This window comes from Cyprinodon tularosa, unplaced genomic scaffold, assembly GCF_016077235.1.
Source record: "Cyprinodon tularosa strain WSP-4 unplaced genomic scaffold, ASM1607723v1 ctg15, whole genome shotgun sequence".
Classification (NCBI taxonomy): Eukaryota; Metazoa; Chordata; class Actinopteri; order Cyprinodontiformes; family Cyprinodontidae; genus Cyprinodon; species Cyprinodon tularosa.
In genome coordinates, this window is record NW_024038331.1 from 392614 (window position 1) to 418560 (window position 25947).

Consider the following 25947-nt stretch of genomic DNA (forward strand, 5'->3'; position numbering starts at 1 on the left):
TGCGCAGTGACAGAAAAATGTGTTTACAGATGAAGCTCCTTAAAGACGAGGAAGAACAGTTCTATAAAACAAGCAGGTTGCTTTAAAACATTAAAATTACATTAAAACTGGAGAAACCATCCAAAGGGTGACAGTAATTTCTTACCAGGTCAACTGTAAAATTTGACTAAAGTAGGATCCGTAAGACTTAAATATTCTGATTAAGGTTTGATTTTCTTTGTTAATCCAGGAGAAAGGTCTTGAAAAAAAGCCATTTAGGACAAATTTCTACTCATGATTGTGTTTCTGCTACATGTTTTTCTTTTTAAATATAGTTTTATGAACATCAGCACAAAGTTCACTTCATAATCACGGAACTGATCCCACCTGAGCCAGGAAAACTGTCCAAGAATGGTCACCATAGCTCAGGAAAAAAAAAAAAAGCACTGGAGACAGCCCTCTGCTCCTCACCCCTCTGCCCCGCTGGCACACTCGCTCTTCTCCTCCCTCTCCCTCAGCAGGTGGCGGATGGAGGAGTTCTGTGTGGACAGGGTGCTGGATAGGAGCGGCATCAGGCTCCTGAAGCCCTCCCTCAGCTCCTCTACGTTCTTAACCAGGCTGTTGATGTGCGAGTCCAGCTCCCCCCTGCAGCCCTGCACCTCTGCCAGAACGTCGTACATCAGACTTTGCATCTGTGTGCAAATTTGGTGGAGATAGAGGGAAGACAAAAAGGACTTATACCAACGTTCAATTGAGCACTTTTCTTTTCAGGGAGGTACAGTTGCAGATAAAAGGATTTAATCCATGTTGAAAAATTGGGTTTGTTTGCAAAATGCATGAAGGCTGACTGAGAAAGTCTGTTGTCATAATTGTAGCCTAGTCCTGTTTAAAACAACCCAGACATCGCATCCATTGCATATGTCTTCTGTAAGGTTATTGGTATCAAATTGGGGTCAGCATCTGGTTGTGTTCCCGTGCACATCCTGTTAGATCATCCAGCTTAGTGTAAGGGAGTTTGGTTTGACTCCTGACATTTTAGTACAAACCCCTCAAGATTTTTAACGCAACATTAACTGTGCTAAGGCCTCTGAATGCCTGCTAACTGGGAAAAAAAAGTGTTCTCAAGGTATTAACAAAGAGAGCAATGTTTTACTTGAGAGGTATAGTCTATAAATCAAAATATCTGTTCAGATGTTGTTAGTTTTTCCAGTTAAGGATAATGACCTTTTATGTGGTTTAATCAAACATAATTTCAATAAACTCAAGTTTCTTTTCTTAGGCCCAATCCATAACCGGCCCCTAAGCATAATCCTGATTGCTAACCCTTCGTTTGCCCTTTCAGGCGGATGGTCCGCCACATTAAGTGCCATCCCAAACCCTTTAGTTGTTAGGGTGAGTGGACAGTTCAATGCTTAAATAGCGATACTGCATTAAGGGCAGGCTCTTTGGAATTTTGCAGCAAGTGTAAAAGCGGCTCGATGGCAGAGAAAACACGTGCATTAAAATGTCCCGATTTACTGCATCTTCATCACACAGAAACATCTCAAGTGAGAAAGAAATGCATTTAATTCCAAAATGGAAGGTCCTCTTTTAAGTAGGAGAAAGGGACAGATGTTATATTCTATGTCACCCTGTGCAACAGAGCTACAGCCACACACATGGTGTCACTGTGTTGCCTTAGCAACAACTCATTTCTTTTTCCATATGAGGGAAGAAGCCTTCCCGTTCTCGTTTATACTCCCCCACCTTTAATCAAGGTGCCTTCCACAGCTGCGAGTGTGACTTTATTGCGAGTGAGACTTGATAGTGAAGTGTTAGTGCTTAGGGAGCGGTTTGGGATTCAGCCATAAAGATACAGTCAGAATGATTTCCAGATTCCTAAGGACATAGGGGTTTAAGAGTTCTATTTGGTGATGGGTTTGGAAGTCCTAATTGTTATTGTTTGATTTCTTGACTATGGGTTGCATGCTTTTATATTTAGCTCACAAACCAATTTCTCTTAGGCGGCTAAATAATTTCAGGTGCAACTGTACATGATGCCTTCACTTGCCTCTCTCACCTTGCAGAGGTCAACCAGTGAGTTTCCCTGATCTGCAAGAATCCTCTTTTCCATCTTCACTCTCCGTAGCCTAAAGAGGGAAAGACAATCACCACTCATCAGGAGAAATGGAAATCTGAAAAGCTTGCATGCATTTTGGTTAAGTCCCCTCTCTATTACTTCTACATAACATCCAAAGAAGCCAGTTGCCTTCCAAAGTCATTTGATTAGTGAAAAGTTTCTAATTGCGTCTAATTTGATCTCAGCATAAATCCAGCTGTTCTCTGAAGGCCTCAGAGATTGATTCAGACAACATTAAAGACCAAACCATCTCACAAAGACTAAGGAACAGAGCAATCATAAAACGGTGGAGTTTAAGTTTCAGCCTTTAATATTTCATAGAGCTCTATTTAAGGTGAGTATAGTAAAAGTAAAAAGCGCAAACCCCCTTAATTAAAATTAGTGGCTGGGCAAGTAGAGCCTTAATGATAAGGCCAATGCTAACTCTGGATGAGTTACACAGATTTAAAGCTCAGGTGGGAGGATCTGTCAACAGGCCAAAAATTTGTTCTTTACAAAAAATTTTGTGCCTCAAATGATTGCATTTCCTGCCCAGCAGCCTTAAAGTGCTGGAGAGTCCTGTTGATCAGACAATAATTAAGTCAGGTGTGTGGAAGTTGGGGAACACCTACAACATGTTGAGGAACAGGGTTAAATACATGTGATGTAGAGGACAGAGCAAATATTTGGAACAAGCCACTCTTACTGGACCAGGACTAGAGACTGATTCAGGTTGAAGTGCTTTACAAAGTGCAATGGGAACAAATTCCAGTCTCTAAAATGTTTATGACTGTGTTTGCAACAAAAACTGATTCTAAAGAGTGGCTTGATATAAATGCATTCCACACTTTTCAGATTGCATTGTAAAAACATAAAACAAAACCTTTTTATTCCTCGATAATCAAGCCTACTTTGCTGAGGTGTGTAGTTGCTATGGGACAAAATGTATAAAAGGATGTAGGGAAACACATGGATCATTTTATAGATAACAGAATGTTTCCATTGATGCCGTCTGGACCCCATTCTAGGGGTGGATGCTCATTTTTAACTGATTAATTTAAGTATCAGTCTCTAGAGTGCAGATGCAGCAAATTCCATCTAAAAAGAAGAGTTATAGAATTTAACTGTAAAGAGATGACCTGTGTATCATGGTGGCAGGTGCTGCTAAATATAGACAGGAAGCTTAATAAACCTGAAAACATATACCTCTTGACTGAGTGGATAAAATGTTATGTAATTATTTATTTACATAAAATAAAATATTTGATGCAGAAATGCTTTTTTTTTTTAGCTGTTTAAGTGTAGTAAACTGTATCCAGATTTAAAATAAGATTAAATCTGATATTTGACCGTTTCCCTGCATTAAGCAACAACACAACGTTTAAAACAGAAAAGATGATATGTGCAAAACAAAACGACAAACAAACAACAAACATGTCTTACTGGTGGATGGCCAGCAGCAGCTTCCTCTGGTGCATGCGGACTCTGGTGTGGTCTCGCTCTCTTGACAGCTTAGTGTGCTTGTAGATAAGCCAAGTCTCTCTCAGCACATTTGCAGCAGCAATTTTTATCTGGTGAAAGGATGCAGAAAATCAAGAGTTATTGTGTGTTTATGCACATAACCTCTAAGTGCAGCTAAAAACAGGATGTGCTGACTAACACAGACAAACCGTATATAGAACTGAGAGCTGCATTCGTCGTTTTGACTCATTAAAAACTTTTACAACAACTTTTATAACTAAAACAGGAGTCTTCTCCTGTTAACAGTGTTAAACAGTGAATAAATCCACTTGTTAGGGGAAACAATGTTTGTGTTATTTCCAGTGTTTTGCTCTTTTTAAATCACCTTAATTTGGATTTTTGTAGATAAATGAGGTGCAAATTTCTAATATGTTTTCATGTTGATCTACATTAAATACACAAATATATGCTAACAAAGTAGGTTGTTGTTTTCATTATTAAGAGTTATATGTTTATCACCCTTTTGGAGATGTGGGAGTCCATCATGAAGTTGTGGACGTGTTTCTCGGCTCGGGTTAGCTCCAGCTTCCTGGCCACCACTGCCACCACCAGGACCGTACAGCCGGCTCCCTGTTTGCAGACCGAGATTGTTGCTTAGGATTTGGTGAAAGTGGACTTTGTGGTGAATTAAACAATCTTCTTCTGTCTCACCATGATCCCAGTGAGCAGGCAGATGCTGCGGCCGCAGTAAGTGTGAGGGACCACGTCTCCATAACCGATGGACAGGAAGGTGACAGAGACCATCCACAGGGCCTCCATGTAGTTGCTGCTAAGGTCTCTGTAATTGTGGTGCCTACAGGGAAAAATAAGACCAATTTCCTCACATTGTTGAACTTTACTCCTGTTTCACTATATCTGTATACCGGTTTGAATTCATTTAGGATCTTCTCTAAATCATTCGTAATAATACTTTTCCTTATTGTGAACTGGTTCATAGGGGCAGCAGTCTCAGTAGAGACTCCCAGACTTCCCTCCACCCCAAACACCTCGTCCAGCTCTGCTGGAGGAAGCGATTCTACTCCGAGCCTCTCCCCAATGACCAAGGTTCTCACCCTATCTCTAAGGGAGAACCCAGCCTCCCTGAGGAGAAAGCTAATTTCAGCCAACTGCATCCAGGATCTCATTCTTCTAGTCATGATCCAGATTTCATGACCATAGTTGAGGGTAGGAAGGTTCCTTTTCACTCACCTCTCTCTTCACCAAGACAGACAGGTGCAGCGTCTGCAATATAGAGACAGCTGCACCAAGCTGTCTATAAGAGGTGGGTACTAACTAGTAACTTTTACTCGAGTAATATTATTGTAATATATCTCTGGTTACTGTATCCTCTGTGAGTAATTAGAACTATTCAGTTGCACAGTTTCTACCTTAGTCCGTTAAATAACATGCTGCTGTCATTTTGCACATCTCTGATGTTGCTGCTATTTTCAAATATCCATTACTGTAAAAATGTCCTTAGCTGTATATTGGTTATTTATTCTCCAGGTGCACAGTTTTATATTGTTAAAACACTTTACAGTACAGTATGTTATTGTTTATCTTCTAACTCTTCACTAGTAAGTTATTCTTATAAATTTTTCTAAGATCCACATTTGTCTGACCATTTTTTTCTATAATCTTTTTGCTGCTGTAAACACCATATTTTTCCTATTGTGGGACATAAAGAGATTTACTGTTTCTATTTCTAATTCCAAGATCACATACTTAACAATACACAGTAGATATTATCAGTGGAAGGTCCTTATCCTGTTCTGAAATGTACACAGTTGTTACTGTAAGGATTGGTTTTCTACATTTTATGCGGAAACAAAATATGGAAAAAGTATTTCCTCTGCATTATTTTTTCATACAATTTTTTTGTTTTTAACACCAGATTTTGCACATTAAGTGTGTCTGTCTGCATCATTTCTAAGCATTAAATTAGATGCTACTATCCAACAATTACTCAGTACTCAAGTAGGCTTTTTACCAACTTTTTATCTTTAACATAAAAAAACATTAAAGTAGTGCTTCTCTTACTTGCGTTAAACTTTTGGCTCCCTACCCACTTCTGCCATCTATGGATCTCCCGCTCCCTTATCCCCTCACTCGTGAACACCCAAGATACTTGAAGCCCTCCACTACAGGCAGGAACTCTCCTTCTAATTGAAGGGGAAAAGCCACCTTTTTTCTACTTGAGAAACATGGCCTCAGACTTGGAGGAGCTGATTCTCATCCTGGCCACTTCACATTCAGCTGCCAACCGCCCTGTATCCACTGTATGCTGTGGATCTTGGCAGGAGGGAGCGAAAAGAAACACTACATCTGCAAAGAGCAGGGATGAGATCCACTGGTCTGCAAACCAGACCCGCTGCGGCCTTTGGCTACGCCTAAAAATCCTGTCCATAAAGGTTATGAAGAGGATCAGTGAAAAAGGCCAGCCCTGCTAAAGTCCTAGAGAATGGGTCCGACTTAATGTTGGACCACCCGCTCCACATGTATAGAGACTGGATGGCCCCACGTAAACAGTCCTCTGTATCAACTATGCAGTTTGTATAGTAGGAAAAATATTGTAACACTCTGAAATTATACTTAAAAAAAGCGACAACAAAAAATAAGCCAAACAAAACAAAAAAACTGCTATGATTTAAACAAAATCAGCAGTAAAATATTAGTTTGTCCAAAGCTTTGATTGAGAAATAAATACACGGTTTTGTGTTATTAATTAGCAGGGAGCAAATAATATTTCAAGTTTTTGAAAATAATTAGATTTGATAAAGTTTTAGAAATGTATGCAGGGGATTCATCAGAACTGACTGGAGATTTTGCTTGATCTCTTTGAGAGCAAAACAGAATAGAAAATGTGAACACACATTATATACACAGGAAAACTGGTCAGTGATGTAATTAGGGAATTTGTGAATTGGACTACTCTACAGCATGCAACCAGATTTTGACTTACAGGGATGAAAAGCTGCAACAGTTGGGATGAATATATTTGCACACATTTTGTTTTTCAATTCAATTGCGTAGTCAAGTTCTCATTAAAAGGAATATATTACTGAAGCTCCCACATCTCAGCTCTACGTTGATAAAGCTCTGCAGATCATTAAGGACTGCTCCTGTTTGCAGCCCTTTCTCATGGTCTTTTATAGAGATATATAAACATTTTTAATTTATATGACCTACTATGAGTATCCTCAAACAACAGAGAAACAATCAACAGGCCTACCTTTCACACACATGTAGGCCCCATGCTGCCACAATCCACAGAGAAACACTGAAAATCATCAGGACGGTGCCAGGGTAGGTAGTCATTAGCGTTTTCCCAACAAACCTGGTGTTGAAGTGGATCTAACGATAAAAAAAACATGTATTATGTCATAGTTTTGAAAGAAAAAAAAAGAGATGGTACTTTGCCAGACTATTTAAAATAGCACCTGTCAGATTATCCTTACATAACACAGAGGAGATGAGGGATAAGAAGAGAGTTTGCAATCTGTCTGGATACATGGACAATAGGTTCACTTTTGGGAAGGAGGGAGGGATGCAGGCATCATTTTCATCAGTTTTAAATAGCACTAAAATGTGAGGGATTAGCCGGGTGGACATGTGCTGATATGGAAAAGGAAACGTAAAGGAGTCACTGAGGGACAGTATTAGCATGTTTAAGACCAGCAGGGTAAATGAAAGTGAAACTGTTAGTCACACCTCAAGCGTCACACTTCTACAGACCTCTCGGCCCACCTAGACACAAACAGATGAGGATATAAACAGATGAGGATGAAATGCACAAAACTGAAAGCTAGCACAAGTCATTGCCCAATATTTTCCCTTTAAGACAGGTTGCTTCCCCCTGAACACTTTGTAATTAAAAGTCTTAAGTTTGTATTTACACATTAATGTACAATAACTGCCGTTGGGCCAGATTAAAGAAACCAGGTCAAGGAAAACCTTCCCCCGACCTTGTTTAGTGCTCCGATGCTCCGGGAGGCCGTGTCTGTGAAGAGGCGGCTGTGCAGCATCATTGCTCGACCCAGCAGGTACAGCCTGAGAAACATGGGCAAAGCCAGCATGATCTCCAGCTCCGTCTCTGAGAGCGTGGTACGGACCTGGGTCTTCTGGAAGTATGCCAACAGCCCCACCGGATAGGGATGGATGGCCACTATTACCAGCTCCAAGACAATCAGAGCAAATCGGTCCGTGGTCATGGCTATCCTCCAGTCCTCTGCACCAATATCATGAACGTAAAGCTGTCACAGGGGTGAGAAAAAAATATGAAGCTGAAGCAGGATTCTATTCTAGTTTTTTATTTTGTTTAGGATAAAGTGTATCATAATAAATAAGCTACTTTTACCAACTCTCTCAATTTTAACTTGTTTTTTTTATTTAAAATGGGATACCACATGGTAGCTCCCTTAGTCCCCTGTTTTTTAAGTTATATATAGGATTGGGAGGAACAACATCTAAATGATGTGGTCATATTCAGGACTTTATGTAGAGGGCATTTGTTTTGGTGAAAAACTGTTAGGAAAAAGTTCTAGTCTAAAACCTTTCCCTCCAGTCCTTCCATTGGAAGAAAGCCCAGGGAACGGCCCAGGACTGCAGAGACTATTTCTCGGTGGACAGCATTGGAAAAATGGGAATTGGAGAAATAGACCAGAGATAAACAACATAATCACAACTCCAAGATCCATTTGTTTTCCGCATTTTATTCTAAGTTGGCTGAAATCGATTCGAATTTTTCTAAATCAAACTTATTGTGGCAATAAATATTATATTATATATTATTCATCTTAAGGATGTCCAACTTTTCAATAAAAACATAATATTTCTTCACATTTACACTTTAAACATAAAGATGTGCTCATCTTCATATGATCTTGGTGCTATAATAGAGAGCTTCAGCCATTCGCTAAATTTTGTGTTACAATTTTCTTTTCTGTAGTCTTTTTTTGGAGGCTGTATAATCTAATATTCAAAATCTTATGTCCTCGAAAAAACATGAAAAGAAAATATTAATTTCAGCAAATTACCGTATGTGAAAGTATGGAACAAACTCAGTGTTAAATTAGTTCAATGAGATTGTTTAGGAAAAGGCTTGAAGTGGTTTTACTTTGCTTACAATGGTTGTTGTGTGGGCTATGGTTAATAATTGTATGAATCAAGATGTATATAGGCAGATGTAAATATGTATGTGTATGTTTGTTATGTTTATTACTAAAAACATTAAATTAATTGTACACTTGCATTGCAAGCTGGATTGTCGCAAGATCTGAGTTTTCAGAACAAATCCATCAAGCCACCGGCGGGTCAGACCAATCGCATGCCCGCAGTGTTTTTGGGGCGGGACATGTAGGAATGAAGATAGTCAGAAAGATCTTGCTGGGACCTTACAAACACTGCAACGCTGGAGGACTAACCTGTCGATACCACAATTGACTCGATTTTAGCTAAAATAGCGAAGAAGCACTTTGCTCATTTGTAGATGGAAAATATTTCTGTGCTTTTCTTCTGACAGGATTTGGAAAAAGGGTGATTTATCAGCTCACGATATGTCACGATTCGCCGCTACGATTGGCTGAAAGCGTATTATAGAAGGCAATCTTCCTGATTCCTACTTTACTTATGAGCCCATGCTACTCAGAAGTAACCTGGCAGTAGCCAGATTGTTATGTGTAGAACTGAGTTGAGCTATCTGGCACGTCACCCAATTGGCTCGAAGTATTGTACTATCGATGTACATCGATTTTATGGACAGACTGAACGGCAGCCATCGCAGATTGATAACGTAGAACTAAACTCAATTCTACACATATCAATCTGGCTACTGCCAGGTTACTTCTGAGTAGCATGGGTTCATAAGTATAGTGGGAATCAGGAAGATTGTTGGTGTTACAGACTAGAGAAAGGAGCTGAACCCCAAACCGCTCACTAACCACTAACCCTTCACTATTAAGTGTCACTCGCAATAATGTTACACTTGCAGCTGTGGAAGGTGTGCAGGTGCGCAGGTTAACATTTGCCATTTTCCATCCATCCATCCATCCATCCATCCATCCATCCATCCATCCATCCATCCATCCATCCATCCATCCATCCATCCATCCATCCATCCATCCATCCATCCATCCATCCATCCATCCATCCATCCATTTTCTGACACATTTATCCCTCCTGGTGTCACTGGGGGTTCCTGATGCCTATCTCCAGCTTTCTACAGCCTAGAAGCGGGGTATACCCTGGACAGGTCACCAGACCATTGCAGGGCAACAAAGAGACAAACAGGACAACTAACCATTCACGCACACACCTAAGGAGAATTTAGAGAAGCCAATTAACATAACAGTCTGTTTTGGAGTGTTGGAGGAGGCTGGAGTACCCAGAGAGAACCCACGCATGCACAGGGAGAACATGCAAACTCCATGCAGAAAGATCCTGGGTCGGGAATCGAACCCTCTTGCTGCAAGGCAGCAGTGATACCCACCATTTTCTTTAAAAAAAAATCTATCCATTCAAATAAAACTATTTAAAGAGGACCTTCCATTTAGGGATTAATGACATCTTTTTCTTTTTCCTAACTTGTAATTTCTGTATGTTTGATGAAGATGCAGGAAACCAGAGGTACTTATATTTGAATGCACGTGTTTCCTCTGCCATTAATTCACTTTTACACGTGCTCCCAGATTCCAGCAAGCCAGAGCTGATGCACTATTTAAGGGCTAAACTGTCCACTAGCCCTACCCACTACGTGGTTTGGGACGACCCTTAATATGGCTGACCCTCCACGGGGAATGTGTAAAGAGAGGGTTAATGTTTAGGGGACGGTTTGGGATTCAGCCTTCTTCTTAACCATTTTCAGACATAAGCACTAAATTAAACATATAATGTAATCTTATATTTAATTAATTATATTTTATGTTTTTATGCATTCAATTTGTAATCTTACTAGACTGTCTGAGATACAGTACAGTTCTTCATTTATTGTCCCAGTTTGGAACATTTTTTGTTTTCTTCTTGTAATCCTTCCTTAAAAATGAGGGAGTAGGAGCTAAGAATGTCCCCAGGAGCTACAATTAGCCAAATTTGGAATCAGCAAATATATAAATCTCTCCTCTGTTTTCAAAAAGTTTGCATTCATACCATATTTTTTAAAACACAATTCAGGAAAGAAGATTCTAAGAAAGAAAGCAGTCCATTGTAAGCTTTTCAAAGATACCATAATAATAATAATGCCTTTGATTTCAGAGATTTCAACAGATGCATGGAGGATCATTTCAAATGATTTAAGAATGACCAGCTGTTTTACCTGCACCTCACAGCAGTGATAGGCAACAATGAGGCCCAGTAGGATGAGCGTTGACAAACTGATGACAGACTTGAAAGAAAGGGAGTAGATGGAGCTCTGGAGGAAAAGCACATGAAAAAATATTCACAATTAACATCTTTTATTTTAGCTGACCACTGCAAACACAAAGCTGAAAAAATGCAAGCAGAATAACGTAGAAGAACTGAATGAGAGATATGAAAGATTTCACAAAATGTATATTCATTCTCAGTATTGACTTATCTAAAATATTTTGCATTTTCTACCCCAAAAAGGCAAATGAATGCAGAGATGTAAAAGTAAAAAAGAAAAAAACTAATTGTGGTGCTCAAACTTGCTGCTAATTGAAAACAACTTAATCTAATGTTGTATTTTCCTGCTCTTCATTATAAGTTGTGAACATATTAGTCACTAGAACTAGGCATTCGGGATAGGGAAATAACTCTTGCAGAGTGTTAGTACTCCAGAAGCACTCTGACCTTGCTGTAGATGCTCCAGGACAGCTCCGTCTCCATCACCATCATGAACACTCCAAACAAGCCCACGGCCAGGGCGCAGTCGTTCAGCCGCTGCCTCCTCAAAAACAGGGCCCTCCTGCGGACCAACCGCCAGCCGATGTTGTGTGTCCTCCAATATGAGTCCTTCTTGGCGTCCTCTTTGCGTCTGGGGCTGTGCTGAGGACTGGGGCTGGGGCTCCTGCGGAAGAGCTTGGCCCCTGGCAGTGGACCCCTGGTTTCTCCTGGGCGCTGGTGAAATTGTGGCGTCTTATGCGGTTGCTGTTGAACGTTGTCATCCTTACTGGTGATGATGATCTCTGGGAGACTCTTGCGATCATGCATTTCCAGAGAAACATTGCCCGACTTGCGGCACCCTCGACCTTCAACATCCCTGATATCCAGGTTGGACCTGCTGTGGCCCTTAAACGGGGATCCACAAGGGGAGATTGGTACATCAGTGAAGGACGTGACTGTCTCCTGGAGTCTATTTGAGCCAAGATATTTAGCTTTGCTTTGTTGGTTGCGCTCCTTTGTTCCTGGATTTTGTGGCCTTTTCTCATATTTTTTCTCCTTGCCCTTAGTTTTCTCTCTCCTCCTGCTGGATCGAGGTGTTGCCGTCACATAGAGGTGGCCGTTGTATAGAGGTGTTGTAGCCATTGCCTGGGTTCTGTCCAACCACACTGTGTGATCAATGGACGTCTGGACCGTGTGGTGTGGTCCACACTGGGGCGAGTAGGCCTGAGGTGGGACCATCCGTGGTGGAAGGAGGGGTCGGTGGTCCTCCGGCTCGTCTCCATCCACCACTGTTGAGTTCATTGACGGGGAGTGCTCCATGGTGAAGGGAATCTTTTAAGGAGTTTTAAGCTGTAGATGAATGATTTTATTATACAAAACAAGAGAAAGGGTTAAAACTGTTTGAACAGATGGTGGCAGCAGTTTGATGGAACTTGGATCTGAAGCTTAGTAAGAAGAGATTTCCCTCATTTTCCTTATCTGTCAGATTCATATATGCTCACCTTTTACAAGTCTTCAATGCAATGCCCGTATCACTTCTGCATAGCTCTAAATCTAAAAGGGAAAATATTTTTTTCTTCTATTTTTTTGTTCCTACCTTACTGTCCAGGCTCAGGTCTGAAAGTAATTCACAGCAAGGATTAAAAAGCAGCTTTGTCTGCTTGCTCAGTCCTGGAGGTCACATCAGCCTGAATCAAAAAGATCTTCATGTAAACTCCTTAAAAGGACCCAGCGGGATCATTTTGATCCGAAAACCATTAAACAAAGATTCAGCACCAATAAACCTGGTTCCATTCACAGCCAAATGTGAATCCAAATGTTTGCACCTTTCATGTTTAAGCTTTCCAGCATGCAGTATCAGAGAGATCCTCCAATAGATGTAGATGTTGCTCAGGAACTTCCCCTGAAGGCAGAGAGTTGGAGCTATTGATATCCATCGTATCTATAGACATTTATTCAGCTGCTTTATGATTGTCCGCCATCAGGGCATCCTCCTTAAAGCTCAGAGGGAGCTTAATGACAGCAAAGACTAAGTTACAGATGTTGCAAAGGCAATGACTAGGTCATCTGTCAGAGGGGATTGGCAGACTTCATCCCCTGGCCTGTGGGTGTGTTTATGTGTTTGGGTGTGTGTGTGCGTTTGGAAAAGGCCCCCAGGGCAAAAGATCAACCTGGAAAAATTCTCAAAGTCCGCACAAATATGCTATTTTGCTACATTTCATCTATAATCTCTTTAATTGGACTCATTATTTCAAAATGGGAAGAGCATTTATGATACACTCTGGAAAAAAAAATAAAAATAAAGAAATAATCCTATATCAGTTCAGCAGATTAGTATAGAAGATTATTCAGGTGAAATAGAGATTGTGAGGTGATGAGATTATGAAATATTAAATATGTCAGCCGATTCGAGCAATAGGGTGGAGTATTAAGGGCCGGAGTCCTAACAATGACATTCAGCGTCATGAATTTATCTAAATCCCTGTGACAGATGGGTGCAAAGATAATAGAACTGCCTCCGAGTGGAAATATCCAAGGAGCAAGAGTGGGTGGAGTGCAACCGGATAGTACAGGACAACAACAAAAAAACTGTATTTAATCAGAAGACAGCATGTATTTAAGGGCGGATTGAGTGAGAAAAGCGGTGGAGTAACAGCAGGTATCATCCACTCTGATTTGAACTTCTTCAGACTCCTCCAGATGAATCCTTAAGTGTTTTAAAGTATTCAACCTTTTTGGGAAGGTTTTATTTAATGTAGCATCACAAATACTGCCCACTTGTTAAGTAGAAATGAAAATATTAAATGTTCTATCTAGGTGTTGACTTTGATTGGACCATTCTATAACATGAATATGCTGTCATTGCTGAACTGGCTTTATGTATAGGGTCATCGTCCTGCTGCAGCATCAGGTCTGTTGCGACCTACCACAGGGATCCATGTCACATGTAGACACATGCTCTCCTTCTCTGTCCCTTTTAAAAAAAAATTGCACTCAAAAGATTGATTCCAGTTCCGATGCTGAACTTGCACCAGTTACCTTTGCATATTTTCTGGGTTTGTGCGTCAGCATCCTTTCCTGAATACTTTGTTCAATAAAAATGAAGACATTTATATATTTAGAAATGGCAGTGTACTTTTTGTACAGCTTTCCAATTCCAAATCTTAATACTCCTGGAGTATGGATGGATGGATGAATAGAAAATGTGCAGTTTCAGTTTGATTTCATCTTCAGCAGTGAATTGCAGGATAAAGCCTGGCCAGGGTTAAATCTGTTGCAGGGAAACATGGAGACACACATGACAAACAACTATGGACAGAATCCAGGCATGTGAAGAGAGAACAAGCAAACTCCATGCAAAAGACCCCAGGCTGGGATCTGAACTCAGACCTTTTTGGTACAATGCAGACTGCAATGACATCTAGTAAAACCAACATTTTGGTTTCATTTAAAGGAACTATATTCTCCCAGTTCTTTCCTGGCTTGTCAAAATGTTCTGCAGCAAACTTTAAGCAAGTTTCAATATGATTCTTCTTCGTCAGTGGAGGTTTGCTCTGTGAACAAGCATGCCATGATAAATCTATCGATGCATTGAGTGCATTACTCACCATCGAAACAGCTGCTTCTGCTTAATCCTGTTATTTCTAAAGCTCTCTTTGAACACTTCTTGGCTTTTGGACAGCTGCTCTGATTATTTATTGGTTTCCCTTTCAGAAATATTGTAAGATTAAAAAGAAATCACTCAATTCACTTCAAGGCTAGTTTACAGTAAAATTACATCATGGTGCCAGCGCTGCTTCCTGGAACATTTAGATACTTTGAAATATACGTAATACCAGTACTATCAATCAAAATATTCTGCAAAAATAATGGTTGGAAGGAGTGTTCAGAAAACTCTCTGCTTTAATGCATTGTGAGATTCATCTTGAGGCCAACATTAGGACTATATAAGGTTAAATGTATCTTATCCTGATTGTATGTCTATATTTGAACTTATCTGCATTTCCATGAACAGTGGTTTGTGAGAATATGTCTGTGAAGTTCAATTCATGAATAAATGAATTCATACTGAACGGGGGCAGTGTTGCTTTCTAAATACTGTCAGATTTCTGCTGTTTTATTAGCCTTCTTGGTTTCCTTTTATTCATATATTTTATTACCTTCTCCTTTTGAAAAGGTAAAATAATGTTTAAGTAAAAAAAAAAAGATAATGTTCACAACCAATATTCATTCCCTGTTATATTCTGAATTAATACACCTAACATGACCCATTTATTTCTTTTTACATTTTTTTTAATGCACAATTTTATCTAATAGTTCCATTAAATCTATTTACCTAAAAAAAACATTGTGAAGTTTAATATTGATTGTATTAGGCTTAATGCTCATCATGGTTAATCCCAGTGTTGTTCGGATTTTGTGTCTGTATAGTACAGGTATACAGTATAGTAGCCCGGAGGTGCAAATGCACTGGAAATACATAAACAGTCAGCAAATACAAAAAGTACTAGAAACAAAACAATGGGACTATAAAACACAAAAAAATTGACTAAAACAAAATACATGCAAAGGAAAACACTGCAAAAAAGAAATGTTGCAATCAGAGAAAGTAGAGAACAGTAAGGTTCAGATGCACTGACAATGTAATATGTTCTGCAAACAGTTGAGGGTAACTAACAGAAAAAAATTATCAAAACATATGTAGAGGTTAAATGCTAAAAAAAAAGCGAAAACAACTGTATTTTCAGAACACCTGCAAACTAGCTATGGACAATCAATCAATCAATCAATCAATCAATCAATCAATCAATCAATCAATCAATCAATCAATCAATCAATCAATCAATCAATCAATCAATCAATCAATCAATCAATCAATCAATCAATCAATCAATCAAGCTTTACTTATGTAGTGCTTTACAGCTCCTGCTGAATCAAAGTGTTTTCCACAAGTGCAATAAAAACAGTTTCAACACAATAAATAAAAAATTTATACATTTTACATATGCACTCAGCAGTTGAAAAACAGATCTAAACAGGTATGTTTTCAACCCAACTTTAATCAGTGTTGGGTCAGTGATGGCTCGTAACTCAGAAGGGAGAATGTTCCAGATCCGAGGACCAGCAACTGAAAAAGAACAATAACCTTGCTGCTTACTTTTGGTCATGGGATCTCCAGCAGTGGTTGTCCTGCAGACCGCAACGCTCTACTGGGCTGATGTGCAATGAACAATTCACATAAATAAGAGGGTTTAAGTCCATCAATTGATTTAAAAACATAGTTTATTATTAACCCTGGCATGTACTGGGATAACAGAAACGCTCCACACCACCAAGGGGATAAAATAACCGACTGATATGGGACCATAAGTGCGTAAAGGGGATATTCAGAGATTAAGTGTTTTAAAAAGTTTCAAAGGAGAACTTACCTTTTTTTCCCCCTCAAAATCTCCTCTGGTTGGGCATCCTGTTTATATTTTTGCTAAGGGTCTGCCTTTAAGGACCTTTAAGTTGGTGAACTCCTCCCTTTCTTAAGGTTGTGTCCCAGTTTCTTTTAAACATGATGTGGTACAACCTATTCTTGAAAGAAGAAACTTGGATCTTGAACTTAAAGCCAATTTCTATGCTGCTTTTTCTCTCCTAAGTACTAGAAAAGGTTGTATTATCACCTTTAAAGACTCTTTACGATCTAAACATTTTTCCCAACATTGCTTTCATTACATCTCTTTTGAAAGTATCTCTCAAAATTGATTATTTATTCAAATCATTTCTACTAGTCTTCCCTGTGAAAACACTGCCCCTATTGGTTCTTAGTCTTTGGTTTTATGGACCCTTACATATGTCACACTTTTCAGATATTTGTTGGTTAGAAAAATAAATATCTCAAAATCTAGTTGTATTTTGCAGTTCTGTTCTCCGGCATGCTTTATTTGCTACATTACTGGCAATTTTGAAATAATTTCACTGTTATCGTTGTAACTTAGTGTTATACTTTGATTATACTTTGAGCTTTTTAAATCTGGACCATTCAGTTTGCTTCGATCGGAGTGAACTATTGCATTCTATGTGTGTTCCAGTTACAGAGGCCATAAATGTTCCTAAATGATGATGTCCTAAATTATACACATCTGCAAGGCTTCCAATTAATTCAAACCTCCTGCCAAAAGCCTGTAAATCCACACCGCTATAGCTGGTAGCTGAGTGTCAATTTTTCTTGGCTCGTTGGACAGAAACCAGCAAATTTTCAGTTAGTCTCCTCTGGAGCAAATCCTCCTCTGACTGTTAAGAAAGTGAAACGAATCGGGGGATATTTTCAGCCTCTCTAATTGCTAGGGCTGGTAAGTGGCAAATCTGCTCCATGCCCTAAATCTTCAGCCTGTGCCAGTTTATCTGCTGGTCAGGTTAATTGCTTCAGTCCAATCTGTTGGGAGAAAAAAAAAAAACATGTCTCCCTTGAACGCTGATAGGGGGAACAAATTAGACTTAAAATGATAAAGGTTGTGATTAGAGCTTAAAGATTTGTCCTACATTTGTGACAGATCTTTCCAATATTCAGTTGAGAATCTCTTAATATAAGTAAGACCTCTAAACAACCGGCTAATCTAATCAGCATGATCTTTTTCAGTCTGAATATGCATGTCCAAAAACATGCTCCCCTTGCAAGTCTTGATTTCATACCTGTAAAATGTGATCAGGATCTATCTTTGAAACAACAGTGATTCAAGTTTTCTACACAGACTACAAAGGAGTCTGAAAGGGAAAAAAACAGCCACAGTTATTTTTGACCCTGCTGCCTTCTGGCTACTGATAAAAAAAAAAAAAAATCTGGCACAAGCGTTCTTTGCGTGTACTTATCTTGTTCTACAGCTTAACTGTTCAACTCCTTGCAGTTTGTGTATTAAAAAAACAGAGGTATATTAATTTACATGGTGCAGTTGTTAATTATATCAAATGTTAATAAAACATGAAACAGACCAACAGAAACAGCAAACCCCAAAAAAAGATAACTGACCCACTAAATCTTAAACTGATTTTGACCGACTGACCAGAGAAAAATACCAACCATGTGGTCTAGACCAGACCAAACAGCTGAAAAACCAACTAATTAGCCTCTAACTAGTCACCTGACCTACCAACTAACTAACCGACCATCAATCAATGGGCCAATGGAGCAACTAACTAAAAAACCAAGTAAACATGCACAAAAAAGTTAATAAATTTGTTCATTAATCAGTGTCGTCTATTATTATTTTTGATGGTCCAAATATGTTTACATTGGCTTAGAACATCTCTCTTTCTGTTTTTTTTTTTTTTTTTACCGATTCCTTTTCTTGTGGCAACAACAACAGCAAATATTTTTGTTTATCAGTTTGCAACTGATTTTCAGAAGTACTAAAAAAGATACAAAAACAGCTTCTGCAGTTAAGTTTTCCATTCGGAAAATTGCTTTGTACCTGGTAAATGATTTCTATTTGCCTATCCTCCACCAATGAATTTTCCGCAGTTTGGTGATTAGAACATGATCTACATATTGATTGAAGGCACAGACGCAAAAAAGTATTTGCACAATTTGTCTGGTGAGTTACAAACTCAAATTGCTTTGCATGTTCGTTAAAAATATGCTCTGCACGAACAGTTTCTTTTGAACCTGTTCTAAGATATGCAAACCTGAGTACCAATCAATAAACACCCTTTTCTTTCATCCTTGGAAGAAAACATATGCACATGAACATGTAGTATTTAAAGTAGGATTGAGTTGAAAATGGGTTGTTGGTTTATAAGACTGTGAGCAGGAGTGGTTATGTGTGTTTGTGATGTTGTGTCTGTCCAAAGAGGGGTGTGTTTCTGTCTATGTGAAGGTGTGGTATGTCTGATTTCAGGGGGACAATTGTCTTCACAGATGGTTGCAGTACCATCTAGTCAAGACCATGAGTCTGTGTGGAGCTGGGGCCAACAGTGGGGCCAATGGAGGGAGCAAAGAACAAGGAGGAGAAGTAGGGTATTTTAGGGAACAGCGTCAACCCTCCAACTATCGCTCTCGGGAAAAAAACTGTTTCTGATACTACTTGTTTTGGATCTAATGTTCCTGAATGGGTTTCATGATGAAAGTGGAACAAACAGTGCGGGTGGGATCTTTGGCAATATGTCTGCCCCTCTTCTGAATTTGAAATAAACTGAATCCAGGTCTGGTAGATGACATCCCACAATCCCCCATGCTGTCTTTACCACCAAGACTAAGTCCTTCATCTTCTGTGACAAGCAGCTCCCATGCTCTCAGTGTGGGAGGGGTCAGAGATTCTTTGGTAATGTTCATGTGAATGACCACGAATCTTATGCCGTCGACATGGTCCACCACCTCCCCCTGTATGTAGAAATGAGCATTTTCTGGTATTCCTGGACTTCCTGTTGTCCACTGTGAACTCATTGGTCTTACTGGATTTCAGGGTGAGATTATTGCTGGAGAACCTCTGCATTACATTGTTTGACTCTTCTCTGGAGAAGCAGTCGTATGTGAAGAAACTGAAAAAGGCCAACTCGACCGTTTGGTGGGCCTGTGTTGATGACCTTCATGCAAAAAACAATGCACATGTCTAGGGTCCAATTCAGAACCATGTCTTGACCTGCAGTACTATTAGTATTGATCACTGTCATAATGGAGGTCAGTTGTTGGAGCTGCAGGATGAGAGGCAGATGCTGTACCTCTGGCCTAAAAGGATGTTCAGTCCCTCTGCTGCTAGGAGAATCAAAGTGTGAGAAGAAGCTGTTTGAGGTTATAGACAGAACTGGGTCATGCTGGTTGCTGTGCTTATATTCTGTGATGGTCCGGATTCCTCTTCACATGCTTTGTGGGTTATTGTTGTCGAAGTTCTCCTCAGTAAGCTGCTGGTTCCTTGGCTTTTCCTTCTTGATGCCCTGTTTTAGTTCTTTTTTAGCAGTTGTTTTTCTTTGTGTTCTTTTTTGCTTTTTTGCCAAGGGCTTAGCAGGCATCTTCAGTCCAAACCTGACCGGTTCAGATGATGATTGTGGTTCTACAGATAAGAGGTTTGTAGGCAGGGATCAGGGATCTGACATTCCTAAATCAAGAGCTGCTGAATACTCAGTAGAGCTGTTATGATCTGCCCCATAGCATAACTTAATTTCTCACTTCATTCACCTGATGTTCCCTCCCGCTCTCTTATTATCATTCATCTTATTCACCTGCTCCCTCTGCTATATATATGGTTCAGCCCAGCAATCGGGGCAAGATTATTGATTGTTTTCTGTTCGATGTCTTCAGGTTCTGTTTCATTAGTTTTGATTTAGTTCAAGGGTCATGTCCCCATTCAGGTGAGGAGATTATTCATGAGTGGTGAGAGCATTTCAGCTTTTCCTTAGTGGTTTAGTGGTTCCTTAGTGGTTTCTGGAACTGTTCCTTTCTAATCTGTTTCCCTGACCAGGATCAAATCGCTGCCTGCTCACTGTGGTTGCTGCATCAGGGGACACGATGGGCTCTGAACCGCTGCTCTTTTGGAGGTCCATTGGCTCAATCCTAAGGTATCAAAGGGGAAGGGTGACCTAGTGATTAGTGCATTGTGCTTGCAATCCAGATGTTCTGAGCTCAAGCCCCACTCCCACTGACTGACCCAGTGTCAGTCAGTGGGAGTCTGGGTCCCTGAGCAAGACCATTAAACCCCACACTGCTCCCAAGGGGATCGGTTCAATGCAGAGAGTCAATTTCGTTGCTCTGTATTTGTGACAGTGTAATTACAATAACATTAGGTACCATGTGGAATACCTCATGTAGGTGTGAGACATAACAAAGATGAGGAAAATCTCTAGATACAAATGTAATTTTCTCTGGATTTGTTTTACAGGTAAGCAGCCACAACATTGCAGCAACATGTCTGCACATTGGTGCAGTTGGTAACACTGCTGCTTTGCAGCAAGAAGGATCTGGGTTTGATTCCCGGCCTGGGGTCTTTCTGTGTGTTTTTTTTTTAAAGGGGAGTGGAGGCCTAGTGGTTAGAGCATTGTGCTTGGGTCCGGGAGGTTCTAAGTTCAACTCCCACCAACTGCCATTCTTGGTCCCTGAGTAGGACCCTTAACCCCAGGCTGCTCCCCGGAGCCACAAAGTGGCAGCCTGCTGCTCCCCAAGAGGATGGGTCAAATGCAGAAGTTAATTTCTCCAGTGTGAGATCAGTAAAGCTAAATTGTTATTATTATTCAATTACATGATTAAAGATTGAGTTTGGTGATGTGCTTAAAATAATCTGAATTTAATTAAAGAGGGATAAAGTGGTGTTTTAGCCACATTATGACCAACATTATAAACAGTATAGAGAATCTAGATCTATTTAACATTATTTTAGATGTAAAATTGTTAAAGAAAATGGTAAGCAAGTTTGGGCTTCTTTAGGTTTTTCCAAGATAACTTTACCTTTATCGATAACACAGGATGGCTCTCTGAATGAATGTGCAGTAAAAGCTTAAACTACTAAATTCTTCCCAAATCCCACCTAGCTGATGCAAACATTATGTGATTATTAAATTACAGATTTTCTGCCAAGTATCCAGTTTTATTGTTTGATTACAAAAAATATTTTAAAATCTGAATTTTAACCTGGTTGACAGACACACTATAAGCATGTTCATATAAAAAAAATGAAAAATCAATTGCTGAGGACCTATGTACTATGGAAAACATGTGGACAGTTGCTTCAATGAAAGGATGGAATGACCTCCGCTTTAGGTGGATTATAGAATATGCTCACGTCATGAGATCTGATTTTATCAGTCAACACTGTGAGGCATATAAGCATTACCTGAGCCTCAGACTACATGGATGTGCAGGCCGAACGGCATTGCCTAAAGTCCATCACATGGAGTCAGTCACAATCTACAAAGAAGCTCTATGTCTTTTAGGGGAGCTTTAGAAAAAGGTAGTTGGCATTTCCTTTATTTATCCTCGCTAGAATTTGTTGCTAGTTTTCGGCAACAAAAATCCTTCTTTGTTGAATTTACGCTTTCACACATTTTATTGGATTAGGGTCTAGTTTTCCTTCTCCTGGACCTGCTGCGACAGGCTGTAACTAAAATCCATCACAGGAGAACTTCATCTACTTAATTCCAGACAACGGAAAAAGCGACTCTGACAAAAATCAGACTTCGCAGGGAAGTGCTGGTTTTCGTCGATAACATCCTATTAGGCAGAGGGACATGTCAGCGTAGGAAAGGGCCTAATCCAATCAGCAGGGTAATTAAAAACACACAGCACAGCAGGAGCAATGGTAGATGGCTGATGGCTGCATTGTCAGGAGTGGCTTTCATCATTGAGCACAGTGGGGCATTAACTGTGGTCAGACCAGAATAAAGGGAAATCAACAGCAAGTTTTCATACAGAGGCTCATCTCTCTAATCCAACTATCCTCATCATATACAGCAGCTTGCAAATACATTCACACCCAAAATATCCTTTCAAGTTTTGGCACATCACAAGCTTCGGTGTATTTTATTAGGGCTTCATGTGATAGGGCATTATAATGTGGTGCATAAATGTAAAGCAGGATGGAAAACATACATGGTCTTGGAATAAAAATATAAAAATTAATGAGAGTTTGAAATCAACCCCCTTTACTAAAATAGTGCTAAATAAAACACTATTTTAATTAATAAATCATGACATCACTTTTATCAGATGCACTGCTTTATTTAGATGTCAGTTGTGATTTGGTGTATTTTTCTGGCCCTTTAGTTGTTGGATTCATCTAATTACATGGTTCATCTGAGCAGAATGTAATCTCATCTCAAATCCAACTGTTTTGACTTTACAGAAGGAAAGAAGACTTAAAATGATGGCAAAGGTTTATCTTTTAAAATACCAAACTTGTAGTCAGAGCCTCTATAATTACGGTTTAGATCAGAGCATGTTCATATGTCCGTATGGCCCAGTCAAAGTCCATTCCTTTATCCAATTAAGAATCAGTGTCAAGACTCAAAAAACGTTGTTCGCTAACTCTATCCATCCAATCTGACCAAGCTCTAGCAGTTTTGCAAAGACAAATGGTCAAAAATTCACAATGAGAAAAGCTGCAACATATAAAAAAAGATTTCAAGTACAAATTTTTTAAATAGGTGCAGACTGCTGTACCCTAAATGCACCAGGGAGCGTTACCACAGAACCTTCCTCCCATCAGCTGTAAGACTCCATCACTGTTCCCAACATAAGTTGTTACATTCATGCAGATTTTCCCACAGTTTCTGTCTTAGTCACTTAGATAAATAAGTTAAATAACATGCAGCCAGAGATGGGAAGTAACGAAGTACAAATACTTCGTTACTGTACTCAAGTAGATTTTTCTGATATTTTTACTTTACTTTACTACTTATTTTTATGGCGACTTTTTACTTCTACTCCTTACATTTTTACACAAATATCTGTACTTTCTACTCCTTACATTTTAAAATATTGGTTCGTTACTTTAGTTTTGAATCATTTCAATGGAGTTACCGTTATTATTTTTCACGTCATCAATACCAAATTCAAACTAATTGGATGGGAATCTACGTTGCATTTGACGCACCACTACAAGATGAATCGACAGATTCGGCGGTATTCATTCGCGGTAAATCATTGCAGCTTGGTGGCGGTGGCGTTAGCATAGTAGTATGGACGACGAGATGATTGAAAATGAACACAACGGAGATCTAGTCCTATTGGCAGACATCCATTTAAAATGTAGGCAACGGCATGAAAAAAGTGGTTTCTACTTTTACTTTTATACTTTAAGTAAATTTACAAGCCTGTACTTTGTTACTTCTACTTGAGTAAAGAAGTTTAATCAGTACTTCCATTTTTACCAGAGTATTTTGTTACACAAGTATCTGTACTTTTACTCAAGTACGGAAAGTGAGTACTTTTGCCATCTCTGCATGCAGCTGATATATTTGCACATCTCTGGTGTTTGCTGCTATTTTTTTCACACATACTGAAAAAATGTCCACAGCTGTATATTGATTATTTATTCTCCAGATGCAAAGTACGGTATTTATACTGTAAAAACACTGTACAGTACAGTGCTATTTGTTTGTTTTCTTCTGTAATTATTCTGTTATATTTATAAACTTTTTAAGGTCTACATTTGTGTGACCTCTTTTGTTATAATATTTTGCAGTTGTAATTTCCTCAATAAAGGGATTTTCTTTTCTATTCTTCTAAATAGTTTTATTTAAAGGTGCTGAATAAAAATATATGCAACATATTTTCTAATTCGGCTTCATTTTCCTGACAGCATAGTTTCTTAATAGACATCTCATTTCCATCCTGGTTTGCTTATCCCACCCTCCTCCGTGTAAAGTAAGACCACCACCTTACTGCTCCCTGACAACACTCCTGCCAGTGCTGAGTTAGAGCCAGTGTGCACTTGGAAGGCAAACCACCAGATGTCACCCACGCCTCAGTGCCTCCAAGCTGTGTCTTTATGAGGCTTAATGAATTTAGTGTCTTGGCTCTGTGTCACACTGGTTGCTCAGTGCACAACAACATGCAATGCATGAAATCAGTTTTGCACAAATTAAAAAGAGGGCCACAAGAAGCTTTATAATTTTGCTTCCTCTCCTGTTTTAAATGTGCTGTTATTCCTGCTTTTTTTTTTACTTGGCCATCATTCTTTTCGCCTCAAAGGGTCACTCTCCATCCTATGTGTGCAGCAGAGCATGAATGTGGAGCTCCGGATGTGCGACAGGCTTCCTGGGAGAGTGGGGGGTAATTCTGAAGGGTAGCAGAAGTAATAGGGTAATCTATTATACAGTCTAAGTCTTTCTTCCTCGTTCTCTTGCCCCCCTCCTCCTTTCCGTGCCTCAGTCTTTCAGCTTCTCGCTGCCTCTGCCCTTGCATCAGCATTTCACGAGGACAAATGAGAAGTAGAGTTTAACTATGCACATTCCCAGTGTCCTCCTGCAGAGCCCAGCACTTTCTCAATTAAACAGGAGTCCGCCTGCACCGCTGATTCAAGGATGCATCTCACATGCTCACAAAAACACACAGGGTTTTCAGTCCATAGGTGCATGCCTGCACCACAGTACTGTTTTATCATAAGGGAAAGAATCGGTCATGTAAAATTCCTGAAACATGCTTTCTTACACATGTTAACAGCAGAGACAACAAAGCAGGGATGTGTGAAGGAGGAGGAAATTATGTGGAACTGACAGGAATAATCCACAGATTACTATCTAAGGAATGGAAAGGAAAACTGGCCTTTTTTTGTTTTGTTTAATGATTTGAAATAATAAACTCTACATAAGTATTTTTTATCCTCTTAAATTTTTGTCTACATTTTTTGCTTGGTCAAAATTGCATTATTTTGTAATAAAATTGATTGCTCCCTGTTTTCCTTTTTCAGTAATCATATATTTGGTAAAAACCTTTATTTCTCTCATTATATTAACCATAAATACACTGATAAGACTATACACTATTGTCTAAAAATAGGTGCCTTGGAGAACACTGGTCTAAAAAAAAAAAAAAAACATTACAAAATTATGTTGCAGATTAATGCATAAAAAAGAAATAAGAATAGATTAACATAATATTTTTTTCATCCCTTTGTATAAAACAGAGATAAACAAAATAATTAAAATGGTACAAAAGATATATATATATTTTAGAAATAGCTAAAAACGTGCCTGAATTATATAATATACTTTGTGTTCTTTACACTTTTGGTGTTTCCCACCTGAATGTTTCCATTCTGTATCTTTTCCAAAAAGTATTTTTGTTTTTTAATGTTCATCATCATCTGTTCCACCAATTAAAACCTCTCTATCCTCACCGTCTTCCTTTTTTATAACCCTTTCACCCACAACACTGACATTTTCTTTTCCATTTTGGACCCACCTCCCTGAGGTAGACAGAGCTCCCTCCTCCTCCTCCTCCTCCTCCTCCTCCTCCTCCTCCTCCTCCTCCTCCTCCTCCTCCTCCTCCTCCTCCTCCTCCTCCTCCTCCTCCTCCTCCTCCTCCTCCTCCTCCTCCTCCTCCTCCTCCTCCAGCGAGCACA

General features: G+C 39.4%; 1 protein-coding gene across 4 annotated transcripts; it reads right to left on the reverse strand.

The window, feature by feature from the left end:
- On the reverse strand, positions 1–12950 carry LOC119779681 (small conductance calcium-activated potassium channel protein 1-like). 4 transcript variants are annotated; one of them, XM_038279438.1, is made up of 11 exons: positions 12513–12950; positions 11384–12265; positions 10887–10982; positions 7543–7830; positions 7289–7324; positions 6810–6931; positions 4250–4391; positions 4058–4168; positions 3521–3648; positions 2030–2108; positions 1–671 (listed from the first exon to the last, which is right to left on the reverse strand). In XM_038279438.1, exons 2-11 carry the CDS (start codon positions 12233–12235, stop codon positions 447–449), a joined length of 2079 nt encoding a protein of 692 aa, XP_038135366.1. In that variant the 5' UTR covers positions 12236–12265; positions 12513–12950; the 3' UTR covers positions 1–446. The 4 variants fall into 4 exon arrangements, with proteins under 4 accessions (XP_038135366.1, XP_038135368.1, XP_038135370.1 ...); XM_038279440.1 differs by having other exon boundaries at positions 2039–2108; positions 11384–12950; XM_038279442.1 differs by lacking the exon at positions 7289–7324 and having other exon boundaries at positions 2039–2108; positions 11384–12950.
- Positions 12951–25947: the final 12997 nt, after the last annotated feature.

Bases quoted from the DNA above. Each gene is read 5' to 3' on its own strand.
- LOC119779681 (XM_038279438.1), bottom strand. From the start codon at position 12,235: ATGGAGCACTCCCCGTCAATGAACTCAACAGTGGTGGATGGAGACGAG. The intron at 7,325-7,542 runs GTCGGGGGAAGG...GTTTGTGTCTAG, and splicing joins GCATCGGAGCACTAAACAAG to GTGGGCCGAGAGGTCTGTAG. The intron at 672-2,029 runs GCAAGTGAAGGC...ATTTGCACACAG, and splicing joins ACCTCTGCAAGGTGAGAGAG to ATGCAAAGTCTGATGTACGA.